Genomic DNA, 20355 nt, shown 5'->3' with positions numbered 1-20355 from the left:
GGAATTGAAATATAAAATTTAGGCCAAATGCCAAGTGCTAGGATCTATGAGGTCATTAGGCGCTAAAAAGAAAACAGTAAAGGACGTTATAAAGGTATAACAGGATTAAACCCTCGCAGAGGTACAGTTAATTATTGAAAGGGGTTGCAGCTAGGGACCATAGGCACACTGCAAAAGAACCTTTTATGTATATTCTTTTAGGGCCTCTAAATTTCTATTTACCATTCCAGTTTTTCTTCAGATTCCTATTGCTTTGAATAACTTAAGAATTATGGGTCGCATTGATTTAATGTTAATATTTACTGACAACATCAATACTCACTTCCAACAGGTTGTTGTTTCACTCCACTAGGATATGCACAGTAGGACCATTTTTATTTGTCAAGCCTTCAATTTTTTTTAACAAACTTTGTCTCCTAAGGCATTATTGTGATAAAATGTTTATAATGTTAAAAATCTCGCTGGACTTATCATTTGTAAAAAAAAAAAAAAAAAAAAAAAAAAACCCAAGTCAATTGCTCTTGATGTTAGTTATAGAATAGAAAGATGTATAGGATTTAGGGCAGGCACTAGGAACTGAAGTAATTCAGCACTGCAATATTAGTCATATGACTTTGCTTTGGCACAGTCTTGCTAGATGCCTCCTGCAGGGATCATAAAATCCTTAGATCTAAACAGAGGGAACCCTTAATACTCCATAACAACTATTAATGTCAATCTTTCTTCTTTCTAAGCTTTGTCCTTGCAATACTTCATAGAACAGATTGAATAGCAGTACAGTTACCACAGCCAGTACCAAATGTTATTTGCAGCAGCCCCATCTGTGGCTAATGCCTATTTATCTTTGATCTCTGTATAATCTTAACCTCTACTTTCCAAATCCCCTTCATTAGTGAAATATACAGGCCTAAATGCAGACAGATTGACAAAGAGAGAAACAGCAATGTAAGGTCACAAAAATCTTTCAAATCACTTTCAAGAAATCTAAACTGTAACTCAGTAGTCACAAAACCAATTTGTACATATAGCAACCTTTCCTTTAATAGATGTTTTGCCAAAGGGCACTACAGGTTTAACTGCAACATTTCAAACATTTCCCCATATCTAAAATTTGTCTTGGTTTTTTGCACAACATGATTACAAGTTGACTGTAACTGATATACAGTTCCTCACTTGAATACAGTAATGGTGTTGCATCATTTCTTCTATTTAACTTTCAGTAATATGGTACTGTAGAAAGACAAATTAATCATTACTACACTAATTGTATTTAAATCATCATTCACTTCAGTCAATGCTACTCATTCTTCTGTTTGCTTTTATTTCTGACAGTACGGTAATTACATTTCACCTTGGCCTGTGGTAAAATTTGCTGTAAGACCCATTGTCTGCTCTCTTGACTTTTTTTCAATATCCAACAAATGGACACTTCGCATTTTGTTTTAAGTGTAATGTTAACCTTCATTAATTAAACTTTACATTAATTTTCCTTCATGAAAAAATCATGCAAGATAATTGCTGTGACAGAGTAATAATAATAATAAGGACCATGCAGATAAAGTTAAATACTACTCAATGGTACGGTAGCTTGAACAATGTGTTCCTCATTTCTATGGATGACCAATTATCACACTGTGCTTATAACATCTACATTTACAAGTTTTGTATTTCACATGAGAAAGCTCCTGCTTTTTCTAAAAACCATTCAAGCACAACTCAAGTCCTTGCAAATACATTTGTCTTTGCATATAAATTCTATCACATTTGTTTATGCCAATTATATACTAATATTCTCATTTTCCCAGCTTCACAATATGTATCATTCTGGTAACTTATTATTCAGATATTTTGAAGGCAATCAGTCTGCTGAATGGTAATTGGGTACCCAAATTAATCTGGAAACAGTTTGGCATTCATAAAACTACAATTAACCCCACAACTTGATTTCTGAGAAATGAGCAATAACATTTTATTATTGTTTGGATCATTTGATCTTGAGACTCCACTTCTTCATATATTTCGTATGTATTACTTTGGTAAAACAGACATAGGACAAACAAAGGGGTACTTGAAATAATTACATGAACATCTTGGGTAACATAATCAGAGTACAATCTTACATGTACATACATCTGACAAAATCTGCCAGAAAAAAAGCAACAATTATCTCAGAGGGTAAAGAACCTTTAGTATTTATAAAGTCTTGCAAGGTAAAATGTACCATCTGCCATTCTGCCATGACTGCTTCATGCCATTCAAAGTTTTCAAAGGATAATGAAAGCATGATTAAAGAATACCCATGATAATTCATCTTGAAATACCTTAAATCCATCAGTTTTATGTATATCAAAAATCTTAACAAAGTTGGGCAAACATACAGAATATTTATATCAATAAATACTGCTCTTTCAAATTTATTTTCAATCAGTTTCTAACAACATATAATCTGGCCATATAAACAAACCTATAGAGGCACAACAAAAATAATAATCAGTGGTGATAATTAAAAAATACATCATGTCCTGTAAAAGCTACAAAAGATAGGCTTGAATGCTTTCATTCCATCAAGCTCAATACATTGGTCAATCTTCAGACTTAAGATAAAAGGGAACTTATCCAAAAATCCTCACTGTTGAACTAATCCTGCTCAGAATTCTGGGACAAAACAGGGAAATTTCCCACAGAACCTATAGAAAACAATGGAAATGAATTGCATATCGTAAAATCTAGTCACTTGAGCAAAAATGATCTTCTAGAAAAACCTAATATGAAAATTTAATTTAATATAAAAAATATGATGTGAATTAGGAGATGTTAAGTTAACCCCTCGAGAGACGCTCTGTAGAGGATGAGAGAGAGAACAGGTCCCCCAACACTTTACAAAACATATGCCTAATTCAGACATATTCTCTGGGACTTGCAAGGATCATATAGTACAATAGTTATGTAAAATTGTACATATTTTCAAAGTTAAATACCATATCACATATTCATATATACACATCAGATGTACAAGATCTTGTGGGGGAAACACCATAGGAAAATAAATGACGAAGTCGAGTCCTATCTCGAAATGTTACGTACACTTCCAGCAGAAATTTCCATCACAGAAGTCACGTGTTATAAAGTGAAAAGCTACATGGAACTGACCCGACTAGAAGCACTATATGCGGCTCGAGTCTGATGAAAAGGTAGGATGAACTTGCAGAACAGTATACCCTCTTGATAATCCAAAAATGAAAACCAGTGCTTTCATAACTATATTCATATAAAGATATATTTAATATACATATATATATATATTTATAACTTGATTTGCTTTGCTTGCTATTTATTTCCAACCTCATCTGCATTACAAAACAGGAGACGCTGCTTTTCAACCAACAATTAGGCATTTAAAAGATAATTGTAATATCATTAAAGTTTTCCATTTTCTCAGAAGCAAGTATATTTGTATTCCTAACTTTGTCATCACAACATTGAAATCACAGTTGAAATGTTCTATAGTACCCTCATTCTGAAAGAAACAAAAAAGATAAAAAAATATCTAAATGGGTGGAGAAGCATCAAACTTCACATAAGCAACACTGGATCTTTTTTTTCTCTTTGGTGCCAGTTACAAGACAAACCTCTTCTGACATTACCCTGGTTGCAATTTTCCTCTCAACTTTAGCATACATGAAAAGAAACGATGATGAAACAAAAAACTGAAGAACTTCCTGATATTTCACTGGAACTCCATCAATTTAGGTTCTATTTCTATGATTAAGCTTTGCTTCGTATAACATACAAGCACACGACACTTGCTAGATATGTTGACTTTTAAAACAGCCTGTGACGTTCATGCAGCACTGTGATCATAAGACAAAACAGTCTTGGAAGGTGATACCGGAATTGATGATGGCGGTGATGATTGACGGACACTCAGACGATACCCTCTATTTCATGTTTAGATCATAAGCCTATGACAACCAACAACAGTCCAAGTCTTAGTCCGCATGTGACATGATTAAAATTCTCTTGCACTAAAGAAATTATATATTGATGTCACTCTTCCTGTAGAGCTTGTAAACAGTTTTTCAGTAATTGGGCTTGTGCCTGTAAAGCAAATTAAACATTTTCATTGCTTATTTTCACCAAACATACTACTCTGTATTGCTAAAACCACTAGAATATAAGGAAACCTACAACTGTAACTCCCAGAATGGGATAATCAGACTAACTTCATATTACAAATTCGCTATTAAACTGTACTACCTGTATCCGTTTTCATATAATCAAAAAGAAAATAGAAATGGACAAAATTTTAATAATTTATAGCTGTCATAGTTATAAGTTTTTTTTTAAATCAAGGCAAGGCATATTTCTCACGAACTTTTTTTTCAATGAACCAACACATATAGCATTTATCCTTGACTAACTCAATATAATTTCTCAAAATGTCTTTGAATTCAAAGTATATATATGTACTGTTCAGAATTATATTCTGAACTTCACCAGTCAAAATACTTTTTACAACAAACTAACCACACCAATAACAAACTTGGTAACATTCCATTACAATTTAACCCAGGTTTCAAATAAGCAAAAATGTATCCAGAAATTAATTTAAAAATACAAAATTTATTGCTAAAATTACACAGTTGCAATGCTGTTACAGTAAACCTAGTGCAAGATCAAATATTATTAGACATTGCTGTTATCAAGCATTAAATTGGGAACTAATCTAAGCTATTGCTATCTAAGAATTTGGGAAGCTGCAGAGATGACAACAGGAAAGAAAAATGTGACCAACACTTCCATTCTCTTTCTTCACTAAGGAATAGTATAGCTTCTATTAAAAACTTTTATTTCTACTACAAACCTTTATGTTAAAACTGCTAGATTAATCCTTTGCATGTTATACAATCTTGAGGGAAGAGATAGTAATATAAAACATGCACAACTAAACATTAACAAGAAAACATACCTTTGCATGTTTTAATTCCAACTCTGCTAGTTCTATCAGGTTTTTCCTGAAAGCCGCTACACGTCGTCCCTTAAAGTCAACAAGTTCTAGGGATGAAAATAAAGTTGCTAAATTACTGGTAAGAAATGTTGGTTTAATCTAATAACAACATAAATGTTAAACCCTTGTTTTGGAGGATTATAGTATAACTAATGAGAAAGAGAGGGATGGACTTAGAGGCTACACATATTGAGTATCTGACATCCCAAAGGCTGAGATGGTTTGGACCTGGAGTGAGAAAGTGAGAGGAGCATCTAATAAGATTAGTAGTAGACATGGACACAACAGAAAGGGAACCAGAAGATAATGAAGATAAGTATTACTGACTCGGCATGAAATTCTAATATAACATATGCAAGTTTACCATAAAAAAAGTTAATGTGCTTTTCCTAAACCGTTAGATATCATGATCCGATAATTTGCACTGTACTACGTACAAATATCCATGGCTAAATAATTTGATTCAAGACAATTTTGGTATAAGATTCATATCTGCTCCACTTAATCTGAGATCTATTTTTCTCATGTCTAATGAATTGTTTATACCTAGTTTATGCAAAGCAATATTAACAAATAAAACAAAAAGGTATGACCCTGACTAGTTTTGTCCTAGTATTCAGACTTTTTAGTCTTCCTGAAAATGTATGAATAAAAAATCAGTCAGATCACACCTTTGGTTTCACTTTCTTCTTTGTGGTGCTTTGCATTTAAAATTACCAGTTCCTCTGAGACATAGACAAAGTACACAACATTGAACAATCATGTCTGGGTTTGACTCTTGAATAGCATGAGATTTTCAAGTTTGACTCAACTTTCCAGAGTCTAAGGGTACTTTACACTAATATTTTTTTTTCTTTTGTTCATTTCACTCCCATCTGTTTTTGGTCTCTTTTCAGACACTGATTTCACAATTCTTGACTTAATAATTTAGTTTATGCTGCTGCTGTTAATTTTGTATCCTGAGAATGATTTCTAACAGGTGATTACAAATTTTGACATCCTTGATACTTTGGACAATTTTAGTAGTGCTAAACGTCATCTACTGGGCTACAACCTAAGTTAAATATACCCATAAAATTTATGGCTTTATGGATATAAATTTAAAGTTATCTCACTGGGATTTCAACATTCCTACGCTCCAATGCATGATAGTGGAATAGGGGTACAATACACACAATCATGGAACCTGAACAGAGAACAAATATTTTCTACTTTATGGCTGAGAAAATATGACACCACCATGATTTTATTCCTGATTAAGTGGCAAAAAAAAAAAAAAAAACTGAAAACTGTAACGTAACAAACCTTCTTTGGCTTTGTTGGTGATGAGTTCAAACTTTTCACAGGCATTCTGCTGCGCTAATTCCGCCTGAAAAGATAAAAACACAATTGGTCAGCATAATTTGCACAGTTGTATAAACCACTTATCCAAAACAAAATACCATTGTGCACTCAATAGCAAGAAACCAAATACTATACTATATATAAACAAATTCTCCATAGGGTACACTATGTCAGTCAAATTTAGGGAAAAATTATGTTTTATCCACAAAAAGCACTTTTCATTCATAGAGAGAGTAAAACCAATACCAGGTTCAATTACTTTATTCCCCATTAAGCAAACTGCCATCACCCAAACAAAATGAAGGAAACCGCACCAAAGCAAGATAAATGCAGCCACTCTAATTTGCTTACTATTCATCGTCATGAAATTTCTTATTCTCAAACCATGCAGTAATTAAAAGCAAACTTATGGTTAAGGTCAAAGGTCAAATTACCTCTTTAGCAGACATCAGCAAAGGCAGTCTCTATGCTTAGAAGCTGAAACCCCTTAACAAATTCACCATTTATTGCTCACCTAACTTGATTGCCACTTTTGATCCTACCCCTATAACTACATATTTAGTATGGTCAGAACATCTGTAAATCAACTACTTTATGCCATGGGGAGACATACAATTCAAACATTACAAAAAGAAAAAGTACAGTATGATACATTAGTTCAAATGAACCAGTGGTATTAAAAAGATAAATTTGAAAGAAAACTCCAAAGAATTTTATTTTCCTGATTCTTCTAACACTTACGAATGTGCACTCCCTGACTGAGTCCTCGTGAGCCTAAAGACCAAAAGGGAGGGTGAGCTGGTCAGAGAAAAACCTCAAAATCAGGAAGATACAACAAAAAATATACTTCATATTTATATGGAAACAGCATTTATACATACTGCATTAATAGAAATATGTCTATCATTTCGAACACTAAACAAGACCAGGAAATATGACCATACTTCTAGATTGAAGACTTTAAAATCAAACACAACTGTTTTTAATACTCTTACAAAAGAAGATCGTTTACAGCCCAGGGTTTCTAGTTACAAATTGAAAATAAAGTTTTTCATATTCCATAATTGAGTTCAAAATTGACTTAATCATATACTTGAATTTCCTTCTTTTGTTTAAGTCACATTAAACATCATAAAAAATGCTACTGATTACCTGATGACAGAACATGCAAAAGAGTTTTCCTCTCGACTAGCTTCAATTCATGGTCCAAATGTAAAAAATTAACAAAACAAGGTCTTAAGAAAACAATATCATTTCTTACACAGCTACGTAACAATTACCAATATTTTTATATCATCAGTTGCCTTTTCTTTCTACTCTTTTATTTTCCAGTTGTTTTGTTAAAACCTCCACTACCTGCTATAAGGTTTTGTACTTAAGTTACGCAATTTTTCAGTCCTACAGAAATGTTCAATTACAACACAGACTCTTCTGATTGGTGATAAACTCTCCTGACACCATGTGCCACACTTTCTAGTGCCATGATCCTAAATTATTTCAAAGTCTGACCCAACTTAAACTTCAGTCAAGCTAACTTAGCCTTTATATCACAATACAAGTTTTACCAACCATAAGAACACTATAATTAGGAATCAGATGCTACGATGTTGTGATAAATTACAGCAAAAGGGGACAAGATAAGGATGAAAGGGAAATGGAGATGAATGGGACATATCATTCGGTTCATCACCTAAACAACAACAACAATTACAACAATAATAAGAAGAAACACCAGCTACCTTGCAGTAATAAGTGGTATGAACACAAACCCGAGGGCATGATAGAAAATGATCAAGCAAAGATCCTCTAAGACTATGGTATCAGAACAAGGAGAATACCATTTGAGTGCCAACTGGGCTCCTGACAGCACCAGATAACTTGGAAGACCCGACCCATTTGGATGATAACTGAGAAGGGAGGCTGGCTATGACGGGAGATTTTTTGAATGGAAATAAAAGTACAGGAAAGGCAGAATTTCACAAAGACTCTTAGCTTTGTATAGCTTTGGAGGCAACTAAGATGAGGTACTGTACAATGTACATTTTAAAGTGGTTAGTAATTTCACATTACACAACTGAAATATCTGCACAAACCTTCATCTGTTGTAAAAATAAATTATATGAAAGTGCTTTGCATTGTTAACATGCAAAGTGATGCATATCATTTTGTGCATATTTAAGTCAAACAAAGAATTCATTCAACTTACCTTGGTGAGCAACTATTCAGTTCAATCCTTAAAAATCCTGTGCTAGGTCACAACTTGTTGATCCAGAAACAAACTTTTATTTGCCTCATAACAAGTGTTTTATCCTAAGACACATCATATCCCAACCTAGATTACTGGACAACAACACTTAAATTCTTTTATACATTACATAATATGCCCAATGATCTATCTAAGGATATAAAAACACTAAAATAATTCATTGTCATATCTGACATATTAGGCAATGACTGAAAACAAAAAAATACCCATGAATAAGGCAAGAATAACAAAATATATGAAAAAAAGATGCTTCTACAAAGATTTCTTCTCAAAATTGAAAAAGAAATATGTAAAGAACCATAGCTCCAATAGTCCAGTAAGGCATGTATGTGATGCTGTTAAATTACACCTTCACCTCATCTATAACAGTACACAACACACTTCTCTACAAAAACTACAATATGCCCCCAAGATCACATAGACATCTATTTTTCATTAAGTCAGTTCACCTAGAGGATATACATATAGGCATCTATTATGTCAAACTAACATTTTTGTACAAGAATATTCATCAAATCTATTAATATGGATCTAGAATCACTCATAGAAAACAAAAGAATGTGCCTGCAAAAACAGAATACTACAATGTGCTTCATTTCATGCAAGACACTGGAAACAAATTGTAACATGATAAGGCTTTGTAATCTATGCACTTCATGAAGAAAAGGAGACATTTTTCTCATAAAAACAGCAAATAATACGTAAAATTAAAAATCTAGAATGTGAAATGCAGTGGGCCTTGGTTTAAAATGCTTATAAAATAAAGCAGAAATGTTTGGCATTCATCCATAAAGCAGTTAGCTCTACTCAAAACCAAAAAACATATACAACTTTAAAACTGCCATGTTTAGGTAAGAAATGCTACTCAATAAAAAAAATTAAAGATAACCAAATAATTAAGCTGCAGCAACCTCCTCCCTCAAATTATAAAAAAGCAGTCCAAATTTCTGACTGCATAGTTGAGATAACAACCAATACTTCTTTAATGATATTAAAATTTTACTGATATTTAAATCTCACACCACAGTGACCCAAACTACTTGATTTACACCTTAAAACTAGACTTTACCATCCATTACATAGCAGCTTTAAGTGGAAAACCTTTTTCCTCTATCCAGAATACTAAAGTGTGCTGATTTACCAGGCTGCTCCTACACTGGTTTTCAATCACTTAAGAACCAGCCCGAGAAGAGTCTACTTAAGACTCAGAGGTCTGGAAAAACTACGCCCTATTAATAATAATGCCAACATCACAGAAATATAACTTTGCTAAGAAAGTACAGCTAAACTACATACTAATTTTTGCCAGGAGGAGGCCTAAAGAAGTTCTAAAAGACTAAATAATTACCAGTGTACAGGTAATGTTCGGCTAATTCTTGTTATTTTGACAGATAAATACACCACAGTAGAGTCAATAGCTTGTACTAAAAGGAATATGTCATCAAGCTTTCTCAACTAGTTTTAAGACATGGACTAAATCTCTCACAAATGATTTGTATCATAAATGATATATATGAATGTATCAAAGTCCTGCCTGCCTTAAAGAACAAACACAAAGATCAGTAACATTAACAAAAAATTTTCTTTAAATAGTGTCAACACTGTAAAACTGCATGAATGAATGTGCCTTACTACAACAGTATTTGCAAAAACTAGGCAACAATATAATTGCTCAACATATTTGCATTCCAATTTATAAAAAAGTCTATCATACTGCTTAACAATTGGTCACATACAAATATAATAAAGCTACACCACCTTACGTCATATGTGCTGTTGAGTTTCATGAAAAGGAAAACCTGAAGCATCAACACTATTCATATATCATAGGACACTTAGTTGTGCTAAAAACACAACAACTTCAAGTATTGAGCTTCTCAATAGTACACCTCATCAAAAAGTGTTGTGTCCCTATAAGAATTACGACAAAGTCTCTACAACATTTCTTCATACTTCTTACTGCTGTAGTATTTATCCATTCCCTTTGGTCTTGTCCCATCATCTCAACCAACAACTTCTCTGTCTGGCACCAGTCTTTGCCCTTCCATTCAGAATAAAAAATATTTCTGCACTCATGGGGATTAAATAAGACGTGAAAAATGGAGCAACGTAAAATTAAAAAGAAGTTAGAAACTATTCTTAACTGAAAGGCGAACATTGAAGGCAGGTACAACTACAGATGTCAGACAGCTAGGTGGGAGATGACCAATGAGAATAGATGAAACGCAACATCAATAAAAAGCAATACACATGAGGTGAACAGATGGGGGACTAAAGAAATGCAATAAACACCATTAAGCATTATCTCCATTTTAACACTAAGGCGCACTATTCCCAACAGGGTATAATCCCCAAGCAACTTACCTTCAGAGGTTAAGTGGTAAAATAAATTTCATAGCTGAAGTTTTAGGACAGCACTAAAGGCAATCATTTAGTTACTGCCCTGTATTTCAAAGTACAAGTAAGTTTAGTAGGAAAAAAATGCAGTGTTTGGTATTAGAGCATGTTTGCAGAATTATATATGTATATTTTTTTAGCATGCACCTGATGAATAGACTTCCTATCTCAAAACTGAATACTATTACAAAAGCAAACTAGACTGACATGTTAAAATATCCTGCTCTCATAAAACTGGTCCACAGGTTTATTCTTAAATGGAAAATATTTTTAATATATTACAGCTTCTTATAAATCATTTCTTAGGGGACTTTTGTCTGATGTTTCACTTGTTGGTGCAGATCATAAGCAAAAAATATGTTACTGCTAATGTCACCTTGCATCATCCATACTTCAAGATATGCTCCATGTGACTGGCCACCAAGTAATTAGGATGTATTCAATTATATGACAATAACAGTACTACAAAGTAGTGTTTATTTACAATGATGAATGTTGCAACTCTACCACGGGTTCTGTCTCTCTCTGTTTACAGTTATTAGAGCCAACATTCTACATGGGAGGAAACAGTCTCCAGACTATTCTAAAACTTACTGTTTCTGTATCTACAAGCTTTTTCTGTGAAGACATAAAAATCCAAGACTTTTTCATCATCTGTCCAAACAACAGCAAAAGCTCCTGTTCTATAACCCAATGGTAAGTATAAAATCAAGTAATATTACTCTCAAATACAATGTAGAATATTGAGATTTTCTTTGACATGATTATATTTACAACAATTATTTTAACTGTTTAATATCTGGCACAAAATCATTAAGACAAAAGGCTTTGCATGTTTATATCAACAGTTTATTTCACAATATTTATAAACTGTCAAGCAGGTTCTCCCAAGAATGATGTGCATGCAACCTCTACTACCCTAGTAACTATGGACATCTATGCCCCTAACTAATCAACCGGCTAATGGAATATGCTTTGCAGGAACTTCATGCAAAAGGCAATGTCTTGCTTCACATTAATCGCATGGTCGAGCAAGAGAGTTACAAGCACTACATCTACTCATTTCATATTTGCATGCTCTTGATTAATAATATAAGATATGCAAAAGATGGAACATTTGCTAATGAGTTCCCTAAACTAGTCTATCACTTCAAGTAATATCAGCTTCACATCACATTCCTAGAACATCTTGGGCCGTGGCATTACAGGGAGATTTCATAAAAGAAAAAAAAAAAACTGGAGAAGCCTCACCAAGTTGCATACTTACATCAGCAACGTCCACAGGCTGACGGAGAATGGAGGGGGAAACAAGAAGGTGGTTAGTTAACATACAAATGAACAAAAGACAATCACCATCACCGCAATTTATAGAAACAATGGCTCAAAACCCTTTGCACAAAAAAGCAAGCTATAAAACACAAGGATCAATCAACTGTGAGTATGAATCAATGTTATTGTGCCTAAAAACAATCATTAATCTACAGAAAATTAATTATATTCACTTATGCTAACAGCACACAATAAAGTCATTAGGATATTTTTAGAACGTAATGTATAGCAGAACAAAAGCATTAACATTATTATTATTATCATTATTATTATTATATTATTATGTAAAAACCCACACCAAACAACAACTACATTGTTAAAACACTTCCAAGAAACAAACTCTACACAATTTTGCATTATCAAGCTATACTGTACATGGCCCCAGCAGTATTTTCAAAACAACTCCAAAAAATTATGGGACTCCTCACTCATGTTAATTCATCCAGTTTACACCATATGTATAAATAAAAACAGCATCCTGCCTACTCAATACAACATACAGACATATATTTGTGGTCAAAAAGTTGAATCATGGTTAACAAGGGTATTTAAAAATGAGCAAAATTATCATTAAAAGGAGAAACTAATCGATAACTCTCCAAGATTGCTAGCAAACATTCATTTTGTTCAAGAAGAATGTTTTCCCAGGCCTCAAATAGAGATGACATGAAAATTTCCTTGTAGTACTTCTAGTTCATTTGATTTATGGTTATAGCTTAATCACCACATGGAGCTGACAATCAGGACATAAAGAACTGGATGAGAGGAAAGGATGGCACATGGCATGAAATTTACGAAGGTATTAGTCTATTGAAAATTAACAAATAAGAAAACATTGTACCATAAAGAATAACAAAATGGTAAATAGAGACAAAATGATAAAACTTATACAAAAAGTAGAAATTTACCAAGCAGTTCAGCAACAACGGTACTCTCTAAATAGGACAAAAGATACAAAGTGCTGCAGTGCAACAAAAATATGTTAACTATAACTGGTTCACTTAAGGTAGATTCTTGGTTGAGCCCTACGCCTACGAGACGTTAGTTTGGCGGCCGCTGATTGGCTGGGAGCTGCCTACCTCCTGGTACCAGCCAATCAGCAGCCACCAAACAAACGTCTCGTAAGAATAAGGCTCATCCGAGAATCTACCTTAAGTGAATCAGTTAGACAGTTCTCATCCACTGAAACAGATAAAGAAAGAGCTGACCAACAGCAGCTCTACCTCAAGCCTTCTACAGGTTTGAAATGTGTCAATAATAATATCTATATATATTTTACTCTAATCCTAATCCATTCACAGTACTGTAGTATTGTATTAACAATTTCCACCTACAACTGATCAAGCCAAACTCATCCAGTACACCGTCTGTGTATGCGTGAGAATACAGAGAGGGGAAATTTTGTCCTGAAATCATATTTCACTAACAAAGGGGTTGGCATATGTGAGAATGACACTCTCATAAGTCATACTAAATACCCTACTTCTCTACAACCCTACCATTTAAGGATAAAAATTAATACAGAGAGAGAAGAAATTTGACACTGAAATCATATTTGGCTAACAAAAGGGTTGGCACGTGTGAGAATGACACGTGAGAATGACACTTTCATGAGTCGTCATGAATACCCTGCTTCTTTACAGCCCTACCATTTAAGGATAAAAACTAAGATTTAATGATAAAAACTATGTCAATGTTAGTTTACATAAATAAGATTTTATATTCCAGAAGAGAAATGCTTGCCTATGGGATGCATACAGTGGACCCCCTGTATTCGCGTTCTCTGGATTCGCGGACTCACACATTCGCGGATTTCTCTCAGGAACGTTTCCCTGCTTTATTCGCGGAAAATTCGCACATTCGCAGTATTTTTCTATGAAAAGTATCCACAAATTCCAGGTTTTTTTTTTTAAATTCATCATAAAATGCACTTTTTGTGATAAAACTATTAAAAAAAACCAAGTATAAACATTTTTAGTCTGTTTTTCTTGAGTTTTAACTAACAAAATAGGATGTTTTTAGCATTTTTAAAGGAGTTCCAAACATTCGCGGGTTCTAACTATTCAAGGGGGGGGGTGTCTGGTAAGCATCCCCCGCGAATACAGGGGACCACTGTATACCTAAAAATCTTCTGTAGATTCAGAAAAACATTCTTTTAATACTAAATTGGCCCTAGAGGATATGTCTGGCTATACTTTAGTTTAATATCCTATGTTACTAAAGTAAAAAATAAAAAGTATGCGTACCTAAGATACTCTTACTGCTTTTGCTCATAGAGGCAGTCCCTGCTCATTGGTGGACTCGGTTAATGGCGATCCAGTTTTATGGCACTTGCCTAGCACCATAAATTTGGCAATTTATGGCACCATAAATTCAGCCCAAGTTTCACAGTGCTGATAACAGAGTTATGGCATCATAACATACCTAACAGAGTTCCTATTACCCAGTTATTGGGGCCATTCACTGAAACTTGGCACCATAAGCGCCATAATCCCGGTTAATGGCGGTTTTCGCTTACCAGCATCCCACCGAGAACTGAAGCCCCGCCAAAAGCCTGGGACTGCCTGTACAAGAATTTGAACTTGACGGGAAGAGTACGAAAAATGTGACAAATTTTAAACCAATTTGTATTTTTCATAACCAACAAACCTTCGGTCTTAACATTAGGATAATACGAGCACCAAGCTGGAAACCGGTAGAATTAAAATTAAACCTGTGAGATCCAAGGACTATTGGTATCTATACCAGGTCACGGGGCATGCATTACCCAGAATGCCCTTCGCGTCCCATGACCCGCCAGTTACTTTTCTATCGCCTTTAAGATAGGACGTGATTACTTTCTATCTGTTTTAAAGCCGGTTTCTATAGTTTGCCCAATTTTATTCATTTTCACTTTTTAAATTTCTTTTGCTGTGTGTTCTCAGAGTGGGTGTGATCTGTAAGGTGTGTAAATATACTGCTTTAACTCAGAATGCAGGGTTACCTTTTAAAAAATAAAAAGATCCATGCAGTAAGCAGAGATGAGTTAGCTCCTCAACAATGCCTATAGCACAACATTGGACTCAGAATACCAAATTGACAAAAAATCCCTAATCCAAAGACTGCAAAAGAATACCAAATTGACAAAAAAATCTCTAGTTCCAAGTCTGCAAAAGATTACCAAATTGACAAAAAAATCTTTAATTCCAAGTCTACAAAATGCATCTTTTTAAGTACTACTGTATAATATACTGGAAAGTACCTCACTACATTGAACTGTTTAGCTGTGGAAATTAAAAAGCCTCATTTAATAGAACACACCACATCAGAGAAGGCCTATCAAAGTAAGATTACCTGACCTAAGGCCTTAAAAGACCATGAATACCAGTAATTAGATTTTGCACTCAAAATCATGAATTTCAGTTGCACCACAATAATAAACGATCACTTAAAACTCAATTGATAGGTTTCTTCTTTTTAACTTCTTACTGAAAACAAAAGTGATAGGATACTTAATACTGGTGCTGCGTACTGACAAGAGAGTCAGCTCTTACCTTTCATCTCTGAAGACATAGCCAGCACTTCCATGACACTAGAATCTTTCTACTTAATAACTTTCCAAATGCTTGCATAATATGGCTGTAAGCTTATCAATAAAACTACGTGAGTCCAAAAATAAAATACTGAAGTACTATAGCAAAATCTACACAGTAGCAGAGCAATAACATGGTTAAGCTAGCTAACAGTCTCACATGAGCACAAGGTATTTAAATAATTTCTATAATACTAATGCATTCATACAAAAATAAAAATTCAATATACCAATCATAAGAACTTTAAAAAACATGGGTACAATACTTGACCATGGGCTATGAAAAAGATGAAGTGTCTAAAAATGACATTTTTATGATAAAATAAAGTTTCATATATACTTCCCAAAATAATTACATAGCTACAGTTTCAACTCGCACAGCAGCTTAAACTAAAAAATTCGCAGGTAACTTCAAAGTTTAGGCCAGGTGACCAGTCCTGTCTACTAACAGGAATACAAGGAACGAATTAACAGACCTCATTCTTTTTATGCCTTATGTCCATTGGAGGGGAAGAGGGAGGGTTCCAATCATGTGATCACTGGTAAGTATATATAAAACTTTATCATAAAAATGTCATTTTTATATAAGTAACTTACCAAGTAATTACATAGATCATTCCCACATTGAGAGGAGGTGGAATACATGGACATATTCTACTACAAAACATCAAGTTCCAAAACATTAAGTCACATAATGAATTTGAAATAGAAAAGTTGCTAACTTTGAATAGAATGCTTGTCGTTCCTTAGTTAAGAGAGCCTGCAGTAGAAAACTGCCTCTGTTTGATACTTAACCTGTAGTGGCATGGCAGTAATGTTGTGGAGCTCCTCTAGTCTACATAAGTGGGAGCTTTGCAGCAAAGAAGAAGTCCAATGGCTAGCAAAGCATCACTGGAAGTTTTGCAGTGAAGAAGATAACCGATGACTAGCAAAGCATCAAAAAGTGCCCTTACCCTGGGCGCAGTACCGCAACAAAAACAACCAGACAACAGTCACCTACACTAAAATAAAAACCATGGCCCATCCACTGACAGTGGTGGGTGCTCCAATTGCAGTGTACCCTCCAGCTCCCCAAAAGCTCAGCACTTTACTACAAGGTGAAGAGAAATTAAGAGAAAATCCTATGTTTCCTTCCTTGATACCAGGCCAGTTACTAATAATCGCAATTACTAATACAGTAATCGCAATGATCAGCAAAATTTTTAACACTTGTTTTAACTTTCCTCAAGTAGTAAGAAGCGAAGATTGATTACACTTCCAGTAAGTCATTGTAGACTGGACATAAGGGACGTATATTTCCTGAAGGCTAATGAGGTAGAAGCTGTTCTGACGTCTTTAGCTCCCACTTAAAAGTAGGCCAAATGCTCTCCTGAAAGTAAGAGTGGTCTCGGAAACCAAGTCCAGTCATGAGGGAGGACAATGCGTTCTTAAACAGAGGGCAAAAACGGTATTGCCAGAACACTGAAGGTTATGAATGGCCCTCTGTTCTGATCCTGCTCAGGGAATACTCAAAAACTCCAACTAAATAGAGCTCTATCCTCTTCACCAAGGATGCAGAGAGAGTTGGCGCCAGACGACTGGAAGCTGGAGCTAGGTACTGAGTGTTCCGAGCTAGAGCTAGGCTGTAGGTGGTGCCAGATGAGCTGTCTGCCAGGTAAGCTCATTGGTCAGGAGCTGGCAAGCACTCCTAGGTGCTCAGGGCTTGAGCTGGTGGCAGGCAAGTTGGAAGTCAGCTCGGGAGCTTATGGGCACTCATGGGAACCCAGAGCACTGTTTCCAGCTGTCAAGAATGTCTTCTCTTCTGTTAAGTTCTCGAGATACGGAGAACAGATCTATGTAATGGTAGGGTCCTTGTTCTTGGTTAAAAAAATCCCTGGGTAAACGAGCAAACTGCATTAGACATAGCTCTATAATCCTAAGAGGAATATGAAAGATTCTAGACCACCTCTGATGAAAGGAGCAATACTACCATTGAGTCATATGAAAGGGGCAATACTGCCATTGAGTCATAAGTGTACCAGAAGAAGAGACAAATTCTGAGACACTTGATTTGGAACATCGTTCACTTAGATTGGTAGACTGAGCTTGAAGATGACGTCTGCATCTTTCAAATGCCTCTTGTAGCACCTCTGAAAAAGCCCCTCCTTCCTGACAACCATCCAGACAGCCCAAAGCCTGTCCAAGCAAGAGCAGACTACCCTTGATCATACAGTGCATCATTGACTGATGGCGGGGGATCAGTTCCAGCGGCGCGCTGTAAGTCACTTTTTTGCCAATATCAGCACTTTAACAGTAACTCAAGTTTTGGTGCTGTTAGATTGATGGCTATTCTTGTCGTTAGCATCGTCACCTGCACTTATGGCGCTGCAAAAACATCAAGTTCAAGCACTGTACAACGCTGTTAATGTCACTGAAAAAGTGCCATAAGATCAAATTGCCATAAGTCAAGGCCACACTGTATCTATAGAAGTGACGTTGTTTGAGAGGGTATGAATAGTGTTAGAATTCTTGGAGTTCACAATCAACCGTAGCAAGATCGGGAACCATAAATTATGTTTCAGAACAGGGATATGAGGGACGTTGTAACATTCCAACAAGTCTAAAAATGTTCAGCCCTTCCATGACCATGTCGAAAAGTGGAAGAGCGTAGAGGTTCATGTTGGAACGATCTTGCAGTATGGTGTCTGTTGCCCATGATAGAAGGTTCCCTTAAGGTGGCAAACAGGCTGCCCCATAGATACCACATAACCCTACAGATCAAGGGATACAGTCTACTCGGGAGTATAAGAGTTTCTGATGGTTCAGATCGTCTGCCAGAAATTCCAGTTGGACTAAAAAAAAGTTCAGTTCAAGGTCCGACTGAAAACTGGGTCTTGGGAAAAACAGTGGAGTCCAGCGAAGATTCCCTGTCCCTCTTGGTCTTGTGAGAAAGGCTGAAGTTCATGGCCAGCAAAGTAGACAAAAGTAAGCGGAGCGAAGACTCGAGAAAAGGCTTATGCTGTGGAGGTCAAAGCCTAAAATATCCAAACTGGAAGACCTTTTCTCATATGACAGGTCCGAGATACTCTTTGGAGTCTGTATGTGAACATGGAAAGAAGTATCCTACATATCCAAGAACTCCATCCAATTGCCCTGGATAATGGACAGCAGGATATCTGACCTGTTGATCAGAACTTGGAAAGTCCATAAGAGAGACAAAAACCTGGCCATGGGATAGCAGTGATCTTGAACAAAACCAGGTGTGATGACGACTTCTTCAGTCAAACACAATGTTCTATATATAAAATAAAAAAAAGTCTAAGAAAGAGAATTAGGCATTCAGTGGTAGGAGACTAGTATGGCTAGATAGGGTTGAGCGCTCTGGAACAGGCATCGGGCACTCTAGGATCAGAACCAAGAGCTCTGAAGTTGATTTCAGGCACTCGGGAATAAGCGCCACTAGTGAGAGGGTTCATGGCGCTTTCTCTCCTGCTTAGAACCCAAGTAAGGTCTTTCAACAAATGAATGCTCAGGAGGGAAGATATTGTCATTCCAAATGAAATCAGACTGAGGAAGAGATTTATGGAACCACAGCAAATCCTGTAGGAAGGCTGCCTTGCAGCCTTCTGCTGCTGGATGGGAGGTGGGAAACGGCATCCATTATCTATGTGTTTTTCAGAGGCCAAGAAAAAAAAGACGTCATGGTGCCTAAAGTCTGCAACAGAAACTTCGGAACTGGGTAAAATCTCCCATATACAGTTATCTAATTGATTAACGTCTCGGTAGAAACTGTGTCTCCAGACAACTCATCCACTACATGTTCCGAATAAACAGACAAAGTGGGTAAGAAATTATTGGACTTTCTGAAAGTACCTGTGATTTTCTTTGTAGATGGCTGAAGGTGATGATAAGAGGGCCGTAAGTGACTGTCTCTCTCTCCCAGTACAAAAAGAGCACCAAAGTTTCCTTCTTATAATCCCAAAAAAGGAGTGGAAATCAAAATACTATCTCAACTGTCCTTATCCATAACTACATTTCTAAACTTGCTTTATTCACGTTATCGTCTCACCAGTTATAATAAATTGCCCAAGCAAAAACATGACTGAGTCCTCAAAAATATTGGCTACAGATATTTACCTAAAACTAGTTAAAATTGAAAACTGTGACTGAATGTATGATAGCTTTGAAAAATCAACCATTCTTCAGCATATATTTTAAAAGTAGCTTTTGCTCTTCATGCTAGGCTGCCTAAGTTATCTCTGCTCAAGTAAACAGTCTACAGCCAAGCTTCTACATATATCATTAGTTGCATATTTTCTACTTACTAAGTAGAAATCAAGGATATAGTTAATGGACTTGATTGCAAATTTGCTACTGTAGCAAATCATGAACTTGAACCAGATCTTAATAACAAAACAATAAGATACTGACCCTAATTGTTATAAGCTTGAAGGTTACTCG

General features: G+C 35.4%; 1 protein-coding gene across 2 annotated transcripts in view; it reads right to left on the bottom strand.

Moving 5' to 3' along the window:
- Positions 1-2286: 2286 nt before the first annotated feature.
- Positions 2287-20355, bottom strand: part of LOC135223543 (sorting nexin-6-like) — a 33504-nt gene continuing 15435 nt past the window's right edge. The window contains exons 6-9 of one of the 2 annotated variants that reach the window (XM_064262039.1): positions 12283-12300; positions 6314-6377; positions 4970-5055; positions 2287-4098 (exon numbers count right to left, since the gene is read on the bottom strand). In XM_064262039.1, coding sequence (XP_064118109.1) covers positions 4048-4098; positions 4970-5055; positions 6314-6377; positions 12283-12300 — 219 coding nt within the window. In that variant the 3' untranslated portion in view covers positions 2287-4047. The remainder of the gene's footprint in view (positions 4099-4969; positions 5056-6313; positions 6378-12282; positions 12301-20355) is intronic. The other variant, XM_064262040.1, reaches the window with a different exon arrangement.

This window comes from Macrobrachium nipponense, chromosome 10, assembly GCF_015104395.2.
Source record: "Macrobrachium nipponense isolate FS-2020 chromosome 10, ASM1510439v2, whole genome shotgun sequence".
NCBI classification, from domain to species: Eukaryota; Metazoa; Arthropoda; class Malacostraca; order Decapoda; family Palaemonidae; genus Macrobrachium; species Macrobrachium nipponense.
Note: the sequence above shows the minus strand (reverse complement) of the source record. Positions and strands in the feature narration are given on the sequence as shown.